Below are 18,147 nucleotides of genomic sequence, written 5' to 3' on the forward strand. Positions count from 1 at the left end.
TTGCACGCCATCCTGGGGAAGAGTGCAGGCCTCTGTGGTTGTCTTCCCCTCCGCGTGTTGTCTGTCCTCTGTCTGGGGCACTGCTCTGGGCGGGGGTGCAGGGTCTTCTCCCTAACAGTCCTCTCCACTGCCCACAGGCCATCCTTTCTCAGTGTGTCCCTCCTTCCTTGGTGGTGCTGCGTCCGAGGGGGCTGGGGCTCCCACCAGTTCCAGAACTCAGAGATCTTTTCCCTTTATTGCTTTCTTGGATTGGATAGCTTTCCTTTTCTTTGAACTCTGGATTGTGAAGGTTTCGCCCAGCTCTAGCTCAATGTTTACACTTAGTGCTGGTTGGAACCATCCAAATGCCTATTAACCCTTTATAGGCAGAGCAGTTCCTGGCCTCTGTTTGGCCTTAGGAGCGGGCAGGTGGGGGACTGGATGGACAGTTTCATCTCTACCTGGTGAATCTTCCTGATGAAGAGGATGCAAAGCCCAAGGTAGTTTCTCAGTAGATCACCCACTGCATTAAGCACTCAAAACAACATTCCAAACCCACCATTTTTGTTTAGCATCTCTCATAGGCAAGACACGTAGTATTTGGAAGAAAACAGACACATTTAAGAAAAAGTCTGCCTTTTGTAGCTTAGACTTTGGTCAGAGAATGGAGAGATCTTGCCTGGGAATATCAGACAGACTTCGTGAAAAAGGCCTTGAGGGATGGGTGAGATTTTAGCATCAGTCCAAAATGAGAGAACAAGACACGTGAAAGTGGAGAAGAGCATGTGGGCTGCCTCGGGCTGAGAAATCAGAGTTCAAGGGGTACAGTGCAGTGAGACAAGGGGCAGGCGGAAGACCGGGGAGGTATTGTGAAAAGGAAGGGTGTATTCATTTCTTCTGGCTGTTGTGTAACAAACTACCACGAACTGGGTTACTTAAAACAATAGATGTGTATTCCCTCAGAGTTCAAGAGGCCAGAATTCTGAGCTCATGGTGTCAGTAGGCACACACTCCCTTTGGAGGCTCTGGGAGAGGATCCTTGATCTTCCATCTTCTGGTGGCTGCAGGTATTCTTTGGCTTGTGACCACATCCCTACATCATCTCATCTCTTTCTCCTCTGTGTGCATGTGATCTCCCTCTGACTCTCTCCTATAAGGACTCTTGGCATTGCATTTAGGGCCCAGCTGAAAAATCCAGGATTATCTTCTCATCTCAAAATCTTTCACTTAATCACATCTGTTTTCCAAGCAAGCTCACATTCACAGATTGCATGGAATAGGACATTATATCTTCAGGGGTTAAGAGGTACTGTTCTGCTTGAGATGAGGGTGAGGTTAGCACAGTGCAAAATTTAAGGGAGTGCCAAAAAATTCAGTACTCAAGATAAATATTGTAATGCAATACTTTTTTAAATGCAAAAAAAAAAAAAAAATCCATGATAAACGAAGTATCCAAATTTAAACTAGAGACAGACTCCATTTCCCTCTTTAGGCTTATTAACTCAAGATAACAGCAAAATCCACTCAACCATCCAAGGTAGAGGAAGAACACTAGAATTGTGGTTTGAGCATGGTCGAATGGATCCCTTGCTGACACAGTTGGCTGCAGAATGAGCACTCACTGTTTCCTACTCGAGTGTAGAAAAACTATGTCAAGCACTCCAAGAGACACTGGAAACAGGGGAAAAAAAAAAAGAGAGAGAGAGAGAGAGACTTTATTTCTAATGGATTGTAGTCTCTGTTAGTTTATTTCCTTTATTCACGAAGAGTCATCTTGGAACTTCTAGTACATTCACAAAATGGGAAATGCTCTTCTCCCCACTGTCCACTGCCCCACCTGTTCTCCCCACTATCTACATGGCCCCTCGTTTGACATGGGACTTGTCTGGTACAGTGGGCTGATGATCCTACTATTTCTCCCATCTCTCCCCTTAGGCTCATCTTGTCCACTCTAGTTTTCCTTGTCATGCACAGGTCTCACTTCAAAATTGGGTCATAGAAAGAGCAGTAGAGGAGGAACCAGTGTTACTTATCCCAGCTTAGCCACCAGACAGACATGTAACCCTGGGCCAGTCATATCTCCTCTATGAACTCCATTTCTGCATCTGTGACATGAATGAGTCAAAATAGACCATCCTGTGCTCCTTTCTGCTTCTCAAGTGCTGTGTCCAGCAGCTCCTCAGAAATCTCATATCAACAGGCTTCTAATTTTTCATCCCTCTTCTCACTCCCCAATCTGAGAGCCTTTCCAGTTGCCTCAGGAAGATTCAGTTCAGTTTAGTCGCTCAGTCATGCTGGACTCTTTGCGACCCCAAGAACCACAGCACACCAGGCCTCCCTGTCTATCACTAACTCCTGGAATCCACCCAAACCCATGTCTGAGTCGGTGATACCATTTAACCATCTCATCCTCTGTCGTCCCCTTCTCCTCCTGCCCTCAATCTTTCCCAGCATCAGGGTCTTTTCAAATGAGTCAGCTCTTCACCTCAGGTGGCCAAAGTATTGGAGTTTCAGCTTCAACATCAGTCCTTCCAATGAACACGCAGGACTGATCTCCTTTAGGATGTACTGGTTGGATCTCCTTGCAGTCCAAGGACTCTCAAGAGTCTTCTCCAACACCACAGTTCAAAAGCATCAATTCTTCAGCACTCAGCTTTCTTTATAGTCCAACTCTCACATCCATACATGACCACTGGAAAAACCATAGCCTTGACTAGATGGACCTTTGTTGGCAAAGTAATGTCTCTGCTTTTGAATATGCTGTCTAGGTTGGTCACAACTTTCCTTCCAAGGAGTAAGCGTCTTTTAATTTCATGGCTGCAGTCACCATCTGCAGTGATTTTGGAGCCCAGAAAAATAAAGTCTGACACTGTTTCCACTGTTTCCCCATCTATTTTCCATGAAGTGATGGGACCAGACGCCATGATCTTAGTTTTAGCCCTATCTCTCTTCCACGATGAATGGTTGATGATATGAGAGCAGTATCTGGAATTCACATATATTAAAGATGTAATTTCTAAAGAAAAACGTGATAGTAAAAATTCTGATCCTCCTGCTCACCCAGAGTGCCCTTCTTGAATAGCCACAGAAGTCTATCAGCCTCATCATTTTCTTTTCATCAAATTGATATAGCATCCTTTCTGCCACCAACATTTATTCAGTGCCTCCTAAATAGCAGCACTTTTCAGTGATAGCCTCTTGGTGTGATCATTCTAGACCATGCATTCTGTGTGCACACACAAATACACAGTTCTGTCTCTCTCTCTCTCTCTCTCTCACACACACACACACATACACACTCAAGCAAGAAAAAACACACATTAATTTATGATCCTTAATCATGACTTGAAGCTCCCATTTTACAGGGCTGGCAAAAAAATTCACACTTGGGCATATTTAGGGATCTCAGAATTCCCAAGGTTCCTCCAAAATATGTGGAAGGATCCAAGTAATGTTCACTCCGAGGTGATCATCACTGACGCTCTTCTTCCCAAACCCTCACAGTCTCTTGAGGGGCACACGGTTCCACAGTTTCTGTGTCAGGTTGGCCTGGGGCTCAGAGTGGGAATTCTCGTGTTTAAGGTCTTTCTCGTAGGGGGTTTTCAAAAATGTGTTTCCTTCCTTTCAGTTTTCGTAATTACCATGGAAGCCTTCTTCTATGACATGGTCAGGACAAGGGATAACTGCTTGGTTCATTACAACAAAAAGGGAGTTGAGAGGTAATTAAATGCATTTGTATCTTGACCATTGTATTTTTAGCACAAAACAAATTACTTTTACTTTTTCAAACTGAGGTAGCATTCTTTTATTCTATCAATATTTATTCAGCACCTCCTAAGTAACAGGCACTTTTCTAGCCTTAAATTAGACAAAGTTCCTGCTTTCTTGGTGTGACTGCTTATATATATATATATATATATATATATATATATATATATATATATATGCTAGAATTTGGTCCAAGACCTTTTCTTTGAATAGGGGCGTACTGTTTGGTGTTATAATTATCTTTCTTCAAAAGATTCCCACTCATAATTCATCATCTGTAATGTCCACCTTTAAATTCTTTATTGTCAGTGAGAACTTAAAGCCACTTATGAGGCGATCTGAAAAAAGAATTTTCTATACCTTAAAAAATTCTCCCCAATATTTTACAGCATCTCAAAGTTACATCTCAAATGTAACTTGACAGGCATAACTAATCACCATTATCTAATTCTTCCCAAAGCACTCAACTTAATTTTCATATAAAGAACTCTTCCTATTTATTCTCACATTTCACTGGTTTACATATAATTTAATAAATTCAAAGTTTCAATAACAAGTACAACAGGCATTAACATGTTTAGGAACAAATGTAACTGACTCCTCATAAGCACATAGCTCAGCTGCTGAGGCAGAAGCAGGTGACTATGTTAGAGAACAGTGGCATCAGTCAGGATGTTTTACAGAAGAAATGGGGAGGATAGGTTCGTCTGTAGAGTTCAGCGGAGATCTGTTAAGAGAACACCTGCAGTGTTTACAATACTGATTTACAACTGAGTTGCCCTCACCTCTTGCCAATAGGTACCACCATGTAAAGGTATGGCATAGAAAATCCTTAATCTTGAAACTTATAATGATGTCAAACAAACTACACCAGTGCTCTCCATGGAAAAAATAGTATTCCTTGATAAACTCACTTGATAAATAAAAGAGTAATCCCTTGATAAATAAAATTTGCCATAAAAATGAATTCAATATAAACATACAGCAAATATTGCCTTCTATCTCACTAACTCTTGCCTGAGGCATGTTCTGTCTTGATAAATGTGTTAAAAATTGGCAGCAAGTAGAAATTTTCTCTTTGATGAAATTAGGAAGATTAAAGAAGAATGGAAAACAGTGACTTTTTCAGTGTTCAAGCACCACGTCCAATGCACCATGGAAAATAATCCCCTGCACCCCCTAAAACCATCTTGAACAGTGTGTGCTCCTCACTTTGGAAAATACTGCCTGCATCCCATGAAATGACGAGCAGCTGAAGGGCAAGACACAGTTCATCCTCCCCTTCATGTCCTTTGCTTTTCCAAGAATCTATCCCCTAGGCCCTCAAAGCTCCCTGCCTCCTCCTAAGGGACACCAAGGTGCCCCGTGAGCCGCCGTGTTACAAGATGGAAGGAGACAAGCCGTTATTTTCTGCTGCACAAGCTGAAGGGTTGGCCTTTCTCTGAAACATCAAGGTTCTCCAGGCCCAGGGACTTAGGATAGAGAATGCATGTTTTTCCTCAAGTTCATGTAGAGGGGCAGGGTGTGTGTTGTGGGGTGTACATGTGGAGGAGGGCGCTGTCACAGAGGAAAACTGAGGGGTTTTCTGAACTTCCTTGAATGACAGCGCTATGATCTTAGAACACTCCAATGTTCCAGTAGTTGGACTGTGCAAGTTCCTGTCTTAGAGCAGTGTTTGGGGAGCTAGGTAAGACTTTGGAGATCATCTTGTCCCTCTCCTCCCTGCCACCCTGCCCACCCTGGCCTCCTCTTACAGAAGAGGAAATCAAGGACCAGAGAAAGGGTGCCCTGTTCAAGACGACTGCCTGTGCATCACAAATTGGAACTGAATCCAGATGATTGGAGTAGAAACCCATCCCTGCGGCCCTCCTGGGACTGACGTGAGTTGTTCACAGACTTTCTTCCTTCTTTTTCAGGCAGTGCTGAGCCCTCTCATAGCCATTGCGCTGAAAATATCCCAGATTCACGAGAGAACTGGCCGGAGGGGCCCCACCGTCATCACCTGAATGGAGGAAAGATCACTCACCAGGGCCAAAGAGTGCGCTCAGCGGGGGACACTTCACTCATGCCTTCTTGCTTCCTGTTTGTGCCTCTTATGACTTTGAAAAAAAAAAAATGATTTGCTGGTTGTGGGGGGTGGGTGGGTGTAGGTGGGGGAAAAAAATCTGTTTTGTTTGGGTTTTAGTCAGTTTCTGCAATGCAACAGGGTCTTCGGTTGTCTGTGAAAGCCACACTGCCTTTCGATACCTGTGCTTTGTCACAAGAGGGAATTTGCCCTTTTGATAGAAAATAAGTGGGCCAGGAGCAGTCAGGGTATCTGTGCATCATTGGTGCCAGATGAGAGAAAGTTCTGGAATAGCGGAGAGGGCAGTGCCAGAAGTCAGCTGACCCTAAGCCCAGGCCCCCTCAGGCAGACCTAAGAAGACTCTCCTCCTTTTCATCCCAGGTTAGGTCTCCCTTGGGCAAAAGTTGTACAACTCCTAGTAGCCCACCTCATGCCTACCAACCACTTTATGGCCACTCACTCTCCTTCCCATCTCCAAAGTGCCGGTGCCACCCTCTTCACATCTTCTAGAGCTTTCCACAAACCACAATGGCACACTTTCAACAAAACATATCAAAGGGTGTTTTTTCTCTCTTATTTTGTAAATAGTATTAGCTATTAAGCTGGCTGCATTCCTTCAAATTCAGCTATTCATTATGCAGGCGGGAGGCAGTTTCCTGGCAGGATTCTGAGAATGAATGCTGAACATTTTCAGGCCCTTCCTTGATTATATCACATGGGTTGATACATGGGTCGATCTGATTCCCGTTGAGATGGCAAAATACCACCACATCGGCTCTCTCTCTGACTTTCTCTCACTGCTGTCTTATCTCCCAGTGAGGGTGTACACTTGTTTGGACACTATTCAGATCTTACTTATCGTGGCTGTCAAAGGAGACAGTGACATGCTCCACAAGTAGGAGATGAAGCGGATGCTGGAAGAGAACCTGACTGGTGGCACCGGGTGATGGCCCTAATGAGATGGAGGGGAGAGTGGGGCCCCCTGCTGGAGAGCAGAGGGTCACAACTGGCTTTCTTGGCCCAGAGAAAGGATATTGCAGCCCTGGCAGCCTCCATCAGCCCTCTCAGCCAGAAGCCTGGGTTCATGGGACCTGTTTGCGCATGTTTTGCTTCCTTGGGAACGGCAGTCACTTGCCGTGTGACTGGTGAGATAGGTGATGCGCTTTGACTGTTCAGCAGTGTGTTATTGCTGTAGTCAAGATTAGGGCAAGCAGGGAAACATCCCCAGCAAGGTGTTTGTTTCCATTTTCTATCTATGCTTCTGTCAGATACTTGCTAGGACCTTTATTAGCCAATAAAAAAAATTTCTGATTTCAGCCTTATGCAAGAATTGTGGATTTTTGCTTGTTTTGTCATTTGAGAAACTCCAGTAGTGGTCACTCTTCTGATAGGTTTGCCTTTTGGAACACTTGCAGGGCTGGTTTTCCTTATGACGACCTTGGAAATTTAGTAAATAGAACAGAGAAGGCACAATGCTCAAAACCGCCTTTCGGCATCAGAAGCATGGTATCTAACCTTTCATCACAAGTATCTTCATTTCAGAATAGTAGGAGAGTGGCTTTGAGCTGAGAGTATGAGGAACTAGTTATAAAATTCATCAACAGTGGAATACAACTTGTCTTGTTGCTTTGGTTCTCAACATGTTTAAAGTGGAGGTCCATGACAGTCAGCATGACTGGGCACACCCTCAGGCTTAACAAAGCCTATGTTTTTCTTCAATATTTTTTTCTCAAGTTTTTGAACTTTTCATCATCTCTAACTTTGAAGTCCCCAGGTAAATCAATCCTCACTTTAAAATTCTGTTTCTTTATTTCAGTGTGGAGTCATATGTGTCCAACAGCCCAAATATGCATTCATTCATTCAGCAAGCACTCCTTGAACAACTGCTCTATGTGGCATCCTGGGTTTCTTGGTGCAGCACATGGATGCATAAGATTCTATTCCTACTCCTGTGAGTTTGTAGTTTGGAAACAGGAGGCTGTGGTAAACATGCATAAAGAATCAGGTAGACATGAACTTTACAGCAGCAGCACAAGCAACCTGCTGGAGAGTACACAGAAAGATTGACTCCGAGATGGAAGGTACTAGGCAACTAAGGTGTTTCCTAAGGAGTGGAGATTCCTGAGCCTGATAATCGCTTACAGAATTTCATCAGGGGTGAATGCAGCAAGAACAAGGCTGGAAATTGAGATGTAGAATGACTGGAGAGGAGGCTTGCTTTGAGTCTAGTGAGAGGTTGGCTTGGATGAATGGGATTGAAGCAGACACAGCATTACATATATCAGACCGAGCAAATGCTTGGGTCCAGCTTCGGAAAGCAGCAGCTGCACAGCCACCTATTTTTATGAGCTTTTTCTCAGCAAGGCTCCCAAAGGGAAGGTCCTGTAGTGGCTCAGGACCCAGCCTGCCTCTGGATCCTGCTCAAATTCACATTGCCAAAGTATGATTTCTGCTCTACATAGAATCCAAGCTTCTCTTGCTGAGCTGTACGTGGATGTCCTCTTGCTTTAGCCTCAGGAGAGGTGAAAGACAGGAAGTCACCCTTCTGCACATGATGTTCCTCGTGTTCTTAAAGATGGAGCTGCAACTGCCAGTCTCACTTAAGAGTAAATGATTAGAGAGGTCCAAGAATGTTGTGGGGACTGCAGGAGATGATCCTAGAAGGGACAATGAGTAGAGTGTGGCAACTGTCTGGACCACCCTTGTCATCAGCTAGTATTGAGAGATTCACTCACTACACCATATGCAACAGTGTATGTAATGCAGTGATTCTCAAATAGGGCAGTGCCACTACCCACCCAGGGGGTGTTTGGAGATGTGTGTGTATATGTGCCAGGGAGGTATTTACTGGGAGGGAAACAAGGACGTGAAATACCCTGCTTAGTGTCAGCCAGCCCCCTAGATCAAAAAAGTTGTTTTGCCTCATCTGTGATTCCTGAGTTTATTGGCTGGCCTTGGAAATGGATAGACAGTCATTATTAAAATAAGATCCCTTATCAATTTTACTGATCTGAGATGCAGCCCACATCTACCATATTCACGGGATGAATAGTGCTGAATAACATTGCAGGCTGAAGGGCTTGCGTGTGACCTGAAGGTTTTCCACACAGGAAGCCTCAGATTGATGACCCGTCCCACGGCGGCATAATGGGCTGACAGTTGGCTGCACTGAACCAGCGTTCTCTGCAGGCAACATAGGCAATGACAGGGTTAATGGCTTGGTAACTTCTGATTGGCCAGTGTGGCTCAATGTAAGGCGTGGGATTTACCCTGACGACATGTCCATCACTCGCGTAGGGCGTGGGGAATTTGAAACGCACCTGTGAAAACCGGTAGCGCTACAACAGGTGCCTCCATTTCATTGGTTGATCACGCACCAGGTACTTGTGAAACACATGGGAGCTGATATTCTAGATACCAGCCTTGAAGAGGGTTCCATTCCTGAGTGGTGAAGGGTTACAGAAATCATGCACCTTTGGAAATGAACTTACTGCTAGTGTTTCAGTCTTTGGCCCTTCAACAGTTAGACACAGCAAGAAATTATCCAAGGCAACAGAGCTACAGTCCATGGGGTCGCGAAGAGTCGGACAGGACTGAGCGACTTCACTTTCAGTTTTTACTTTCATTCACTGGAGAGGGAAATGGCAACCTACTCCACTGTTCTTGCCTGGAGAATCCCAGGGACATGGGCTGCCGTCATATGGGGTCGCACAGAGTCGGACACGACTGACGTGACTTGGCAGCAGCAGCAGCAGCAGAGCTCAGCTGAACCCCTGCTCCACTCGCACCGGCTGGAGACTTCAACGGCCGATGGCTCCTGAGGCTGACGGCAGGCCCACTCGGTATGTGAATCAGCCTAAGTTGTCATGGAGCATTATAGAATATGTTGAAGGGCTGTGGTGTAAACCCATATCTTTTATCATCTTTCCGTGTCTTTTAGCACCTAGTAGGTGTCTTGGAAAATAGATGAGCTGGGGAGATACCTCGCCAAAGACAGCGTGTTTAAGTAAAATCTTAAAGGATGGATAGGATTGTTGGTAAAAGTGCTTGTGAGTTTTTGAGTGGAGGGGTCAAAAAAGCGCGCTTGACTCCTCGGTTGTGTGAAAGATGCAGCACGCTGTGCTCTCTAACTGGCCGTGTCATGCTCGTCTTTGGGGCGGAGGTGGCTGCTTTCACTTGCTACTTAGAGAGACGTGGTAATGGCGAGGACACCCCTGAGTATTCCCCCTCCCACTGACACGTGAGCCCGCTGTTCACGTTGGAGAGGAGGGGACCGGCAAAGCCTGCACTTTCTCAGTCCCAGCGCTCTCCCTGCCTTTCACAAAATCGTGGTTCTCAGTTCCTGGTATTAATTTGATTAATTTCATCATAAACTTTAGGAGGAAAAGGGGATACGTTGTCTACTTCTCCTGAGTGAATCCTCTGGGGAGGTGAGGGGTCGGGCAATGAATTCTTCTTAATCACAACGGGACACTTTTGTTTGATTTGCCCAGTGGGTTTTAATAGCTTCTGAAAGGCAGGATTTGTTGTGGGTAATAATCACGTTCTTGATGCTTGCTTCAGAGTAAATTTGTTTTTGTTTTTTTAAAAGGCAGTTCACACCTGTCAGTCATATGTCCTCAAAAAGCACTGGGCTTATTTTCTGAATCAATAGTTGATGTTCAGTAACGTTAGGTTGTTAGGCTTTGCGAAAAGGTTAACTCATCTAGATGCTGTGTTAGTTTCACATGGAAAATAAAACTTTGACTTATGTTCCTCTATTGATTTTTTTTTCCTGATACAAAACAGCAAAAAGGGGAAACATTTAAGTACAAAATTTATTGCAGTAAAGAGATTAAGACAATTTTCTCATATAAATGAAAATTATATTTGTCTCAGTGGTATTTAGAAAAAAACATCTATTACAAATTCAAATTCTGGACAAAAGCCCAGTGACAGAGCTTGTTCTAGTCAGTGAATGTGCTCAGACCCTAAGGAGAATTCCAGGGTAACCGTCTCAGTAGAGGAATAGAAAGAGATGACAAGAGAGAAATTATAAATTGCCTTGCTAATAAATGACCACCTTCCTGTTCGGCAACCATGAGTGACATTCATGTCCAGTTATGCTCCTGATGTCAAGGATTCAAATCACAGATGCCCAAAGTCCTGCTTTGTGTAAAGGAACCAGGATTTCCTCTTATGGTTTCCTGTGTGTCAGGACATGCTTCATCTGAGCGCTCAGCAATAACCAGAAGGAGGAGGCCACAGGGTCCCCATCTCATCTCTACAACCCTATCCTCCTCCAAAGCTCTTCATCTCTCCTTCCAGCATCCAAAGCCCTACTGTGCCCCTTCACCAAGGCTGTCTGTTATCAGAAGGAGCTATCTTTCATCATAGTATAAGAATCAGATGGGAAAAAAAAAAAAGCATCAGATGAAAGGAAATTACAACTTGGTGAGGGCCAAGCTCCTAGGCAGAAAAACTGAGGAGGGTTTATTTACATTTTAAAAGAGAAGCCAGCGGGTTAACACTAAAGTTAACTTTTGCTGCCTCTCTAAGGGCTTCAAGATAATGCTGCTACCCTGGGGCTCCCCTTCTTGTTAAGGCCTATTCCTGAAGAGGGAGACAAGTCTTAACTTTTCCTTGGAAGGAGGGAAATAAGACAGGATTAGCACAACCGGAGAAGGCAATGGCACCCCACTCCAGTGTTCTTGCCTGGAGAATCCCAGGGACGGCGGAGCCTGGTGGGCTGCCGTCTATGGGGTCGCACAGAGTCGGACACGACTGAAGCAACTTAGCAGCAGCAGCAGCAGCTAGGCAATGGCACCCCACTCCAATACTCTTGCCTGGAGAATCCCATGGACAGAGGGGCCTGGTAGGCTGCAGTCCATGGGGTCTCGAAGGGTCAGACACGACTGAGCGATTTCACTTTCACTTTCATGCATTGGAGAAGGAAATGGCAACCCACTCCAGTGTTCTTGCCTGGAGAATCCCAGGGACGGGGGAGCCTGGTGGGCAGCTGTCTCTGGGGTCGCACAGAGTCGGACACGACTGAAGCAACTTAGCAGCAGCAGCACAACCTAGCACAGAAGTGTGAAGTAAAGTCTTCACGTGCTCTTCTATGGACCTTTCTTCACCCTCGTGGAAATAACTATGTTGTTGGAAAGGTTTAACTTCTCAAAGTCTCAATTTATGCATCTTTTCAATGAGAATAACCACAGAACTTATCTCTGCAGACTATAATGAGGGCTAAATAAAAAGCGTAAACAGTTACAGTAAAGAGCACGCCTTATAAAAGGTAGTCCATAATTGTCATACATTAATCCCAGCGTAAGGTCCTCACCTGACAGGGCAGGAAACTGAGGCCCAGAGAGACGAAGTTTCTTTCTCAAGCTCTAAAGCATCAGGCTAATATCCTCCCACCACTCTGCCACCTGACTTGTCCTCTTGTATTAAAACTTATAATAAGATCATAAGACATAATAAAGCTGAAGAGGAAGCATTGGGCTTCAAAATAAATGTATTAAATCTAAAAGTATCTGGATCTGTGTTTTGAGACACAAAGAATTGTCTGTTAATAATTAAGGTACTACATTATAGTCTCCTTTCTTTCAAATCCTAGAGATTTACAGGGGGATTCACTGAAATATATGGGTATTTTAAAGCTTTTCAAGATTTATGTCTTCTGTATTAATACAACCTAATCCTGTGTATTATGAATTTTTGAGTATTCTCTTTATTCAACTTGAGTGTCTAAGAAATCTTCTTATATATGCTTGTAAAACCATCCCGTTCTTAAAATACTTATTTAAGATTTTGTGCTTGAACCATTTTGAAAGTAAGTATTGAAGTCACTTTCCTTTCACATAGAAATAAAATATACATACTTAAAGTCATACAAAGTAACATTCATGGGTTCCAGGGGCAAATCTCTTACAATGTGTGAATTACCATGCCACTGGCAGTACGGTAAATGAGGATAACTATGAAACCAGCCAGCAGAACCCACAACTTAAACGATAATGACCGTTGGTGGCCAGCTTGCCTTTTCCCTTTGTGAGTATTTGTGATGCAGTCCAAGAAGGTGCATGGTGTCCAAACAGCATCTCTTTCTCCCTGCGGCTGGTCAGGAGATGGGAGAAGTGTTGGGGAAGAGCAGAAAGGCTGTCTGTGGAGCAGAGCTCTCACAACAAAACCTTTGCAGTCCAAAAGCTTCCCTGGGTTGGGGTGGCTGCGAACCCTTTGAAATGCTTGCCTGCTGCCCCACCCTGCCCTTGCAGGCCAAGCACATACGCGGAATTGCACTGGCCTCACATGGTCCCACTTCGAGCTCTTGTGTGGGGTCACTGGTGTGGCTTCTCCTCCCACAGTCCCTGCCTGTGTTTATTATTAGCAGCTGCCTCCCGTGAGGGTACGTCGTGAGGGCTGGCGCACTTCCCCTGCTTCAGCACTCTTGGCTTCGCCTCTGAGCATCCTGCCACGGCCTTGCTGCCGCCACCCCCTCTGCCACAGACTCGTCATAGGGTGGTGGGGCCTCTGGGTGGGCCCCATCTTCATCCTGAAATTCAAGGCCCATCTCTGTGTACGGAGGTGGAGGAGCACCCGAGGTCTCTTGCTCTGTGTGACAGGCTCGCTTGTCAGCAGCAAGACTCTCTTCGTAAGCTGGAGGGTAAAAACCTGGTCTGGGGGACAAAATGCCACAGACATTCACGTGTTATTTAAGTAGGTCGTGCCAAGGAGGCATATGTCCGCCTCTCCCAAATCCCACTGTGTGAAGCTAAACTGTTAGAAAACATTGATTCTGAAACAGATGTTCTTCCTCCCTGGCATCCCAGGTTTGTTTTTTTTTTAAATGTGCTGCTCTTCCAGCAAAACCCTCTTTATCAGCCATGGGATGTATGCCTCTATAGTCATACTTTCCCCAGTGGGTTATTCCACATTATCCCCTCTCTCTTACTCATTGGAACCCAGAAATTTCAGTGGGAGATCCTTAGCAGGGGTATGGGACAGGCCTTGACTCTGGAATGTCTCTCTAACCAGTTATTTAGTTCATTCACTTCCTTGTCCCCATTCACACACATCATCTTCTAGTCAGCTGTACTCATGGTCTCAGAGCCTCACAGCCAACAAATAATGAATGAAAACCAGCTCCATGAAGATTCCTGAACAATATCAGATGCTTCTCTTCCCTATTATTCAAATTTCAAGTATTTTCGCCCTGCCCCATTTCCATGCACACACACAAAATACTGATTTCTCAACTATTCGAACTGACAACTTTATGTAGATTTCAGTAGCGGCCCTTTCCATGCCAACAGGCCGATGGCTAAAGGAGCCTTTCATTGCAGGAGTTGATGTACTCATCAGTAATCTTGCCCAACGTTGCTGATTGCTAAGTCCTCTGGCTTCTCCATCATGAATGGGATAGGGGGTGGCACAGACGTGAAGAAGAGTGAGGGTGAGCTTGATTGAGCTGTGTGATTATAGACTGAATCCTTCCAGAGCCTGCAGGGAGTGTTTGTGGTGCGTAACCACAACAGAACAAGGACTGCCATTTGCAGCCGCAGCTCTGTTCCAAACGTTACCAGGCCCAAAGCCAAGGAACTGAAGGAGCCATCTACTGTACAGCATACATCTCAGCCTTCACTCAGAATAGCCAAGGCCGTGTCATGGGGCACATGCGTAAAAGCATTGAAGACACCAAGGTGAGCTGTTCCCTGGACTGATTTGAGAGGCTCCAGGATGACTGCCGTCTGCCCCACATCCCTTCTCCCAACCCCCGCCCTCCCCTCACCACTTCACAGTCCCCATGTCCTGAGTTCCACCTTTGCAGACCCCTTTGCTTTGAAGTCTCATTCTAGGTACCCCTTTCAAATGAAGATACTTCTGAGAAGTATGACTTACATTTACTGACCCCCTAGCCATGCTAAGTGGGCTGGGCATCTAGAGACGCACCGGAAAGAGGCAGTAAAATGAGGGTGTTGTGACACCATCGTTTAGTGTTTCAGGACAATAGTATGCATGTGCTTAAAAATTTAAGCTACATCTTTAAGGCAATTGGTTACTCTTATCAAGATTCACATTCTGGAGGCAATCATATAACATTTATACCAAAGGAAAAAAAAGAAAACATCACTCTAGAAGCATCTTCTGCAGTCACTTCACCTTTAATTTTTTTTTACCAAATCCAAAGACTTTGCAGTTAGTATAATAACATTGGAAATAGATTTTGGTCATTGTAGTTAGTATCTTATTAGTAAAAAATATAGTATCATGTATCATAGCATCATGTCAAAAATCAATTGTCATGGCTAATCACTCATATTCAAAATACATGGAGTAGCTAAAATATTTTAGACAAAGAGGACAAAGAATTTATGGAGTCTCGCTTCCCTGGTGGCTCAGATGGTAAAGAATCTGCCTTTAATGAGACAGACCTGGATTCAGACCCTGGGTCAGGAAGATCCTCCGGAGGAGGGCATGGCAATCCACTCCATCCAGTATTCTTGCCTGGAGAATTCCATGGACAGAGGACCCTGGCAGGCTAGAGTCCATGAGATGGCAAAGAGTCAGACACAACTGAAATGACTTAGCATGCACGTATGCAGCCTGTCTGTATCTTAAGAATGATGCCTGGGGTTTTATCCCTAATGATTCTGTGTTTAGCCAAAAATTAGGAGATTTTTGGTTGTCTGATACTAATTTTAGGTAAGGTTAATCAAAATTATTTTTTTGTTATAAAGTATAAGTGAAGTCGCTCAGTTGTGTCCGGTTCTTTGCAACCCCATGGACTGTAGTCTACCAGGCTCTTCCATCTATGGGATTTCCCAGGCAAGAATATTGGAGTGGGTTGCCATTTCCTTCTCCAGGAGATCTTCCCAACCCAGGGATTGAACCTGGGTCTCCCGCATTGTAGGCAGATGCTTTACTGTCTGAGTCACCAGGGAAGTACCACTTTAGCTATTTTAAGTGTACAGTTTAATGGCATTAAATACATTCACATTGTTTTATAACCATCACCATTATTCATCTTCAGAACTTTTCCACCATCCTGAACTCAAACTCTGTACTCATTCAACAGTAACTCTTCATTCCCTCCTTCCCTTGGTAACTGGTAATCACTGTTCTACATTTTGTCTATGAAATTTGACTGCTCTAGGTACCTCATATAAGTGGAATCACATAGTATTTGTTTTGGGGGCCTATTTCTGGCCAGTTTCACTTAGTATAATGTCTTTAAGGTTCATTCATGTTACAGCTGCATCAGTATTTCCTTTCTCTTCAAAGATGAATAATATTCCATCTTTTGTATGTACTGTATTTTGTTTATCCATTCATCCACTAGATGGATATATGGGTTGTTTCCACCTTTTCACTATCATGAAGAATGCTCCTGTGAACACTGATATACAAGTATCTGTTCAAAGCCCTGTTTTCACTTCTTTTGTCTGTATACCCAGAAGTGGAATTGCTAGATCAAATGGTGATTCTAGGTTTAACGTTTTGAGGCTCCTTCATACCATTTTCCAGAGCAGCTACACTATTTTACATTCCCACCAGCAGTGCACAAGCATTCCAATTTCTCCACATCCTTGCTAACCCCATGGGACTTGTAAGTTGCTCCCCAGTAAACTTTTAATCCCCAGATTAAAAGTCATTGACCTTTTCTAGAACTCAGCCACACCACAGCCCTCCCCAGTCCTCAGGCTTCTGAGCACATACCTGTCCACTGTGGCCAGGGGCAGGGCCCCCTGAGCATGGTACTGTCCGAGCACACGGTTGAAAACCCCTTTGCTTTCACTGGCCTGGTGGTAGGTGCTCCAGAAAATTCCACCCAGAAGGATCACAAACCCCAGAGGCAGAAGCAAATAGGCCAGGGTCAAGTTCCCCTGGCAGTTGAACAGGGAGGCTGAGGAAATGAAGAAGGCCCCCAGGCAGATCATCAGGAAGCCCGTCAGGAGGGCAAAGACACAGAGAACTAGACAGGTTCTGTTCTGCATCCCTGATCCTTTGGAACCCAGGTCCCTGACCCTGCCACCCCCCTCCTTCCCCTGCTCAGAGAGAATGCTCTCATTAGCCAGCTCACAGCTTTATATGCTCTGGACCAACTGGCCTTTGGACAATTAAATGAAGCAGGCTCTTAGAAGCTATTCATTAACCATTGAAAGTAACTCTAATATCCTTGGATGATTAACCTAAAAACACAGCCTTGTGTCCTGCAGGAATGGGTGTCCTGCAGGCACAGCTGTCTTGTTCTTCTGAGCTGGATGGGACCCTAGGCTGACCCCAGTTATTTGAAAGAAAGTCTCTCATCCTTTGATTAAAAATGTATCTTGATCTCCAGGGCAGGTGATTCCAAATGAATGCTAGAGAAATTAGCTTTCCTTGCTGAACTACTTTCTTTGTGGTTTGGCAGGTAGTCCTTTCCTAATTGCTTCTTCCTTTTTCTATCCTAAAAAGATATTTTTAAAGGCTTTTATCATATATGTCTTGCTTCCCTCAATAAATCTCTCTTTATTGACCTCACAATATGATGTTGGAAAGATTCCAAAAAAAAAAGCCCAGGGGTGAACTCCCTGATTCAAAGAGGGGTGTCAGCAGGAGAGGGAAGAGAGTGCTGGCAAGGATTGTAATAGACAGAGCTTCAGGAATGCGAGGGAATTTCTGAGGGTGGTTGTCAGTGGTAGTGATCTGGTGACTTCTGCTTTGATTCTGTGTCTTTCCCATTTTGGGGGCCCAAATGTTGAAACCCTAGGTCATTTTTATTTAATATATAGGTGTTAGATAAAATTATTTTGCTTACTGTTCAGCTATCGGCCACCATACTTTCCTCATTGGAAATATTTAAACCAGATCTCACCCTTCCTCCTCTCAAAAAGGCCACTGATATTTGATAAAAGTCCCCTAAACATTTGTAGCATGTTTCCACCTCCATGCAAAACAGCTCCGTATAAGAAGTGCTGCCTGTTCAATCCTTACTCCCCGCCCCGCCTCCACTATGTATCTTAGGGTTTCACAGAGTGCACTAACATATTAAAGGCTCTGAAAAGTCCTGCATTTTTTTCTCTCATAAAATAAATATTAAATGAAATTTGTTTTAGTAGATGCTACTAAGGGACTTCCCACGTGGCACAAGTGGTAAAGAATCTGCCTGCCAATGCAGGAGATCTAGGTTCGAACCCTGGGTTGGGAAGATCCCCTGGAGAAGGAAATGGCAACCCACTCCAGTATTCTTGCCTGGAGAATCCTATGGACAGAGGAGCCCGGTGGGCTGCAGTCCATGGGGTCTCAAAGAGTCGGATATGACTGAAGTGACTTAGCACAGCACAGATGCTACTAAAAATCATTCCCTCCCT

At 44.5% G+C, this 18,147-nt stretch overlaps 2 protein-coding genes across 2 annotated transcripts in view; one reads left to right on the top strand and one right to left on the bottom strand.

Moving 5' to 3' along the window:
• The window catches only part of PGM5 (phosphoglucomutase 5), a 210,350-nt gene extending 203,216 nt beyond the window's left edge, over window positions 1-7,134 (top strand). Inside the window, exon 11 of the mRNA XM_061425479.1 lies at window positions 5,664-7,134. Coding sequence (XP_061281463.1) covers window positions 5,664-5,753 — 90 coding nt within the window. The 3' untranslated portion in view covers window positions 5,754-7,134. The remainder of the gene's footprint in view (window positions 1-5,663) is intronic.
• A 5,483-nt stretch (window positions 7,135-12,617) lies between these two features.
• Window positions 12,618-16,859, bottom strand: TMEM252 (transmembrane protein 252). Its single transcript, XM_061425480.1, has 2 exons — window positions 16,514-16,859; window positions 12,618-13,473 (listed from the first exon to the last, which is right to left on the bottom strand). The coding sequence occupies exons 1-2, from the start codon at window positions 16,789-16,791 to the stop codon at window positions 13,236-13,238; spliced, it is 516 nt and encodes a 171-aa protein (XP_061281464.1). The 5' UTR covers window positions 16,792-16,859; the 3' UTR covers window positions 12,618-13,235.
• Between the last annotated feature and the right edge of the window lie 1,288 nt (window positions 16,860-18,147).

This window comes from Bos javanicus, chromosome 8, assembly GCF_032452875.1.
Source record: "Bos javanicus breed banteng chromosome 8, ARS-OSU_banteng_1.0, whole genome shotgun sequence".
NCBI classification, from domain to species: Eukaryota; Metazoa; Chordata; class Mammalia; order Artiodactyla; family Bovidae; genus Bos; species Bos javanicus.

Bases quoted from the DNA above. Each gene is read 5' to 3' on its own strand.
- TMEM252 (XM_061425480.1), bottom strand. From the start codon at position 16,791: ATGCAGAACAGAACCTGTCTAGTTCTCTGTGTCTTTGCCCTCCTGACG. The intron at 13,474-16,513 runs GTATGTGCTCAG...TTTGTCCCCCAG, and splicing joins CCCCTGGCCACAGTGGACAG to ACCAGGTTTTTACCCTCCAG.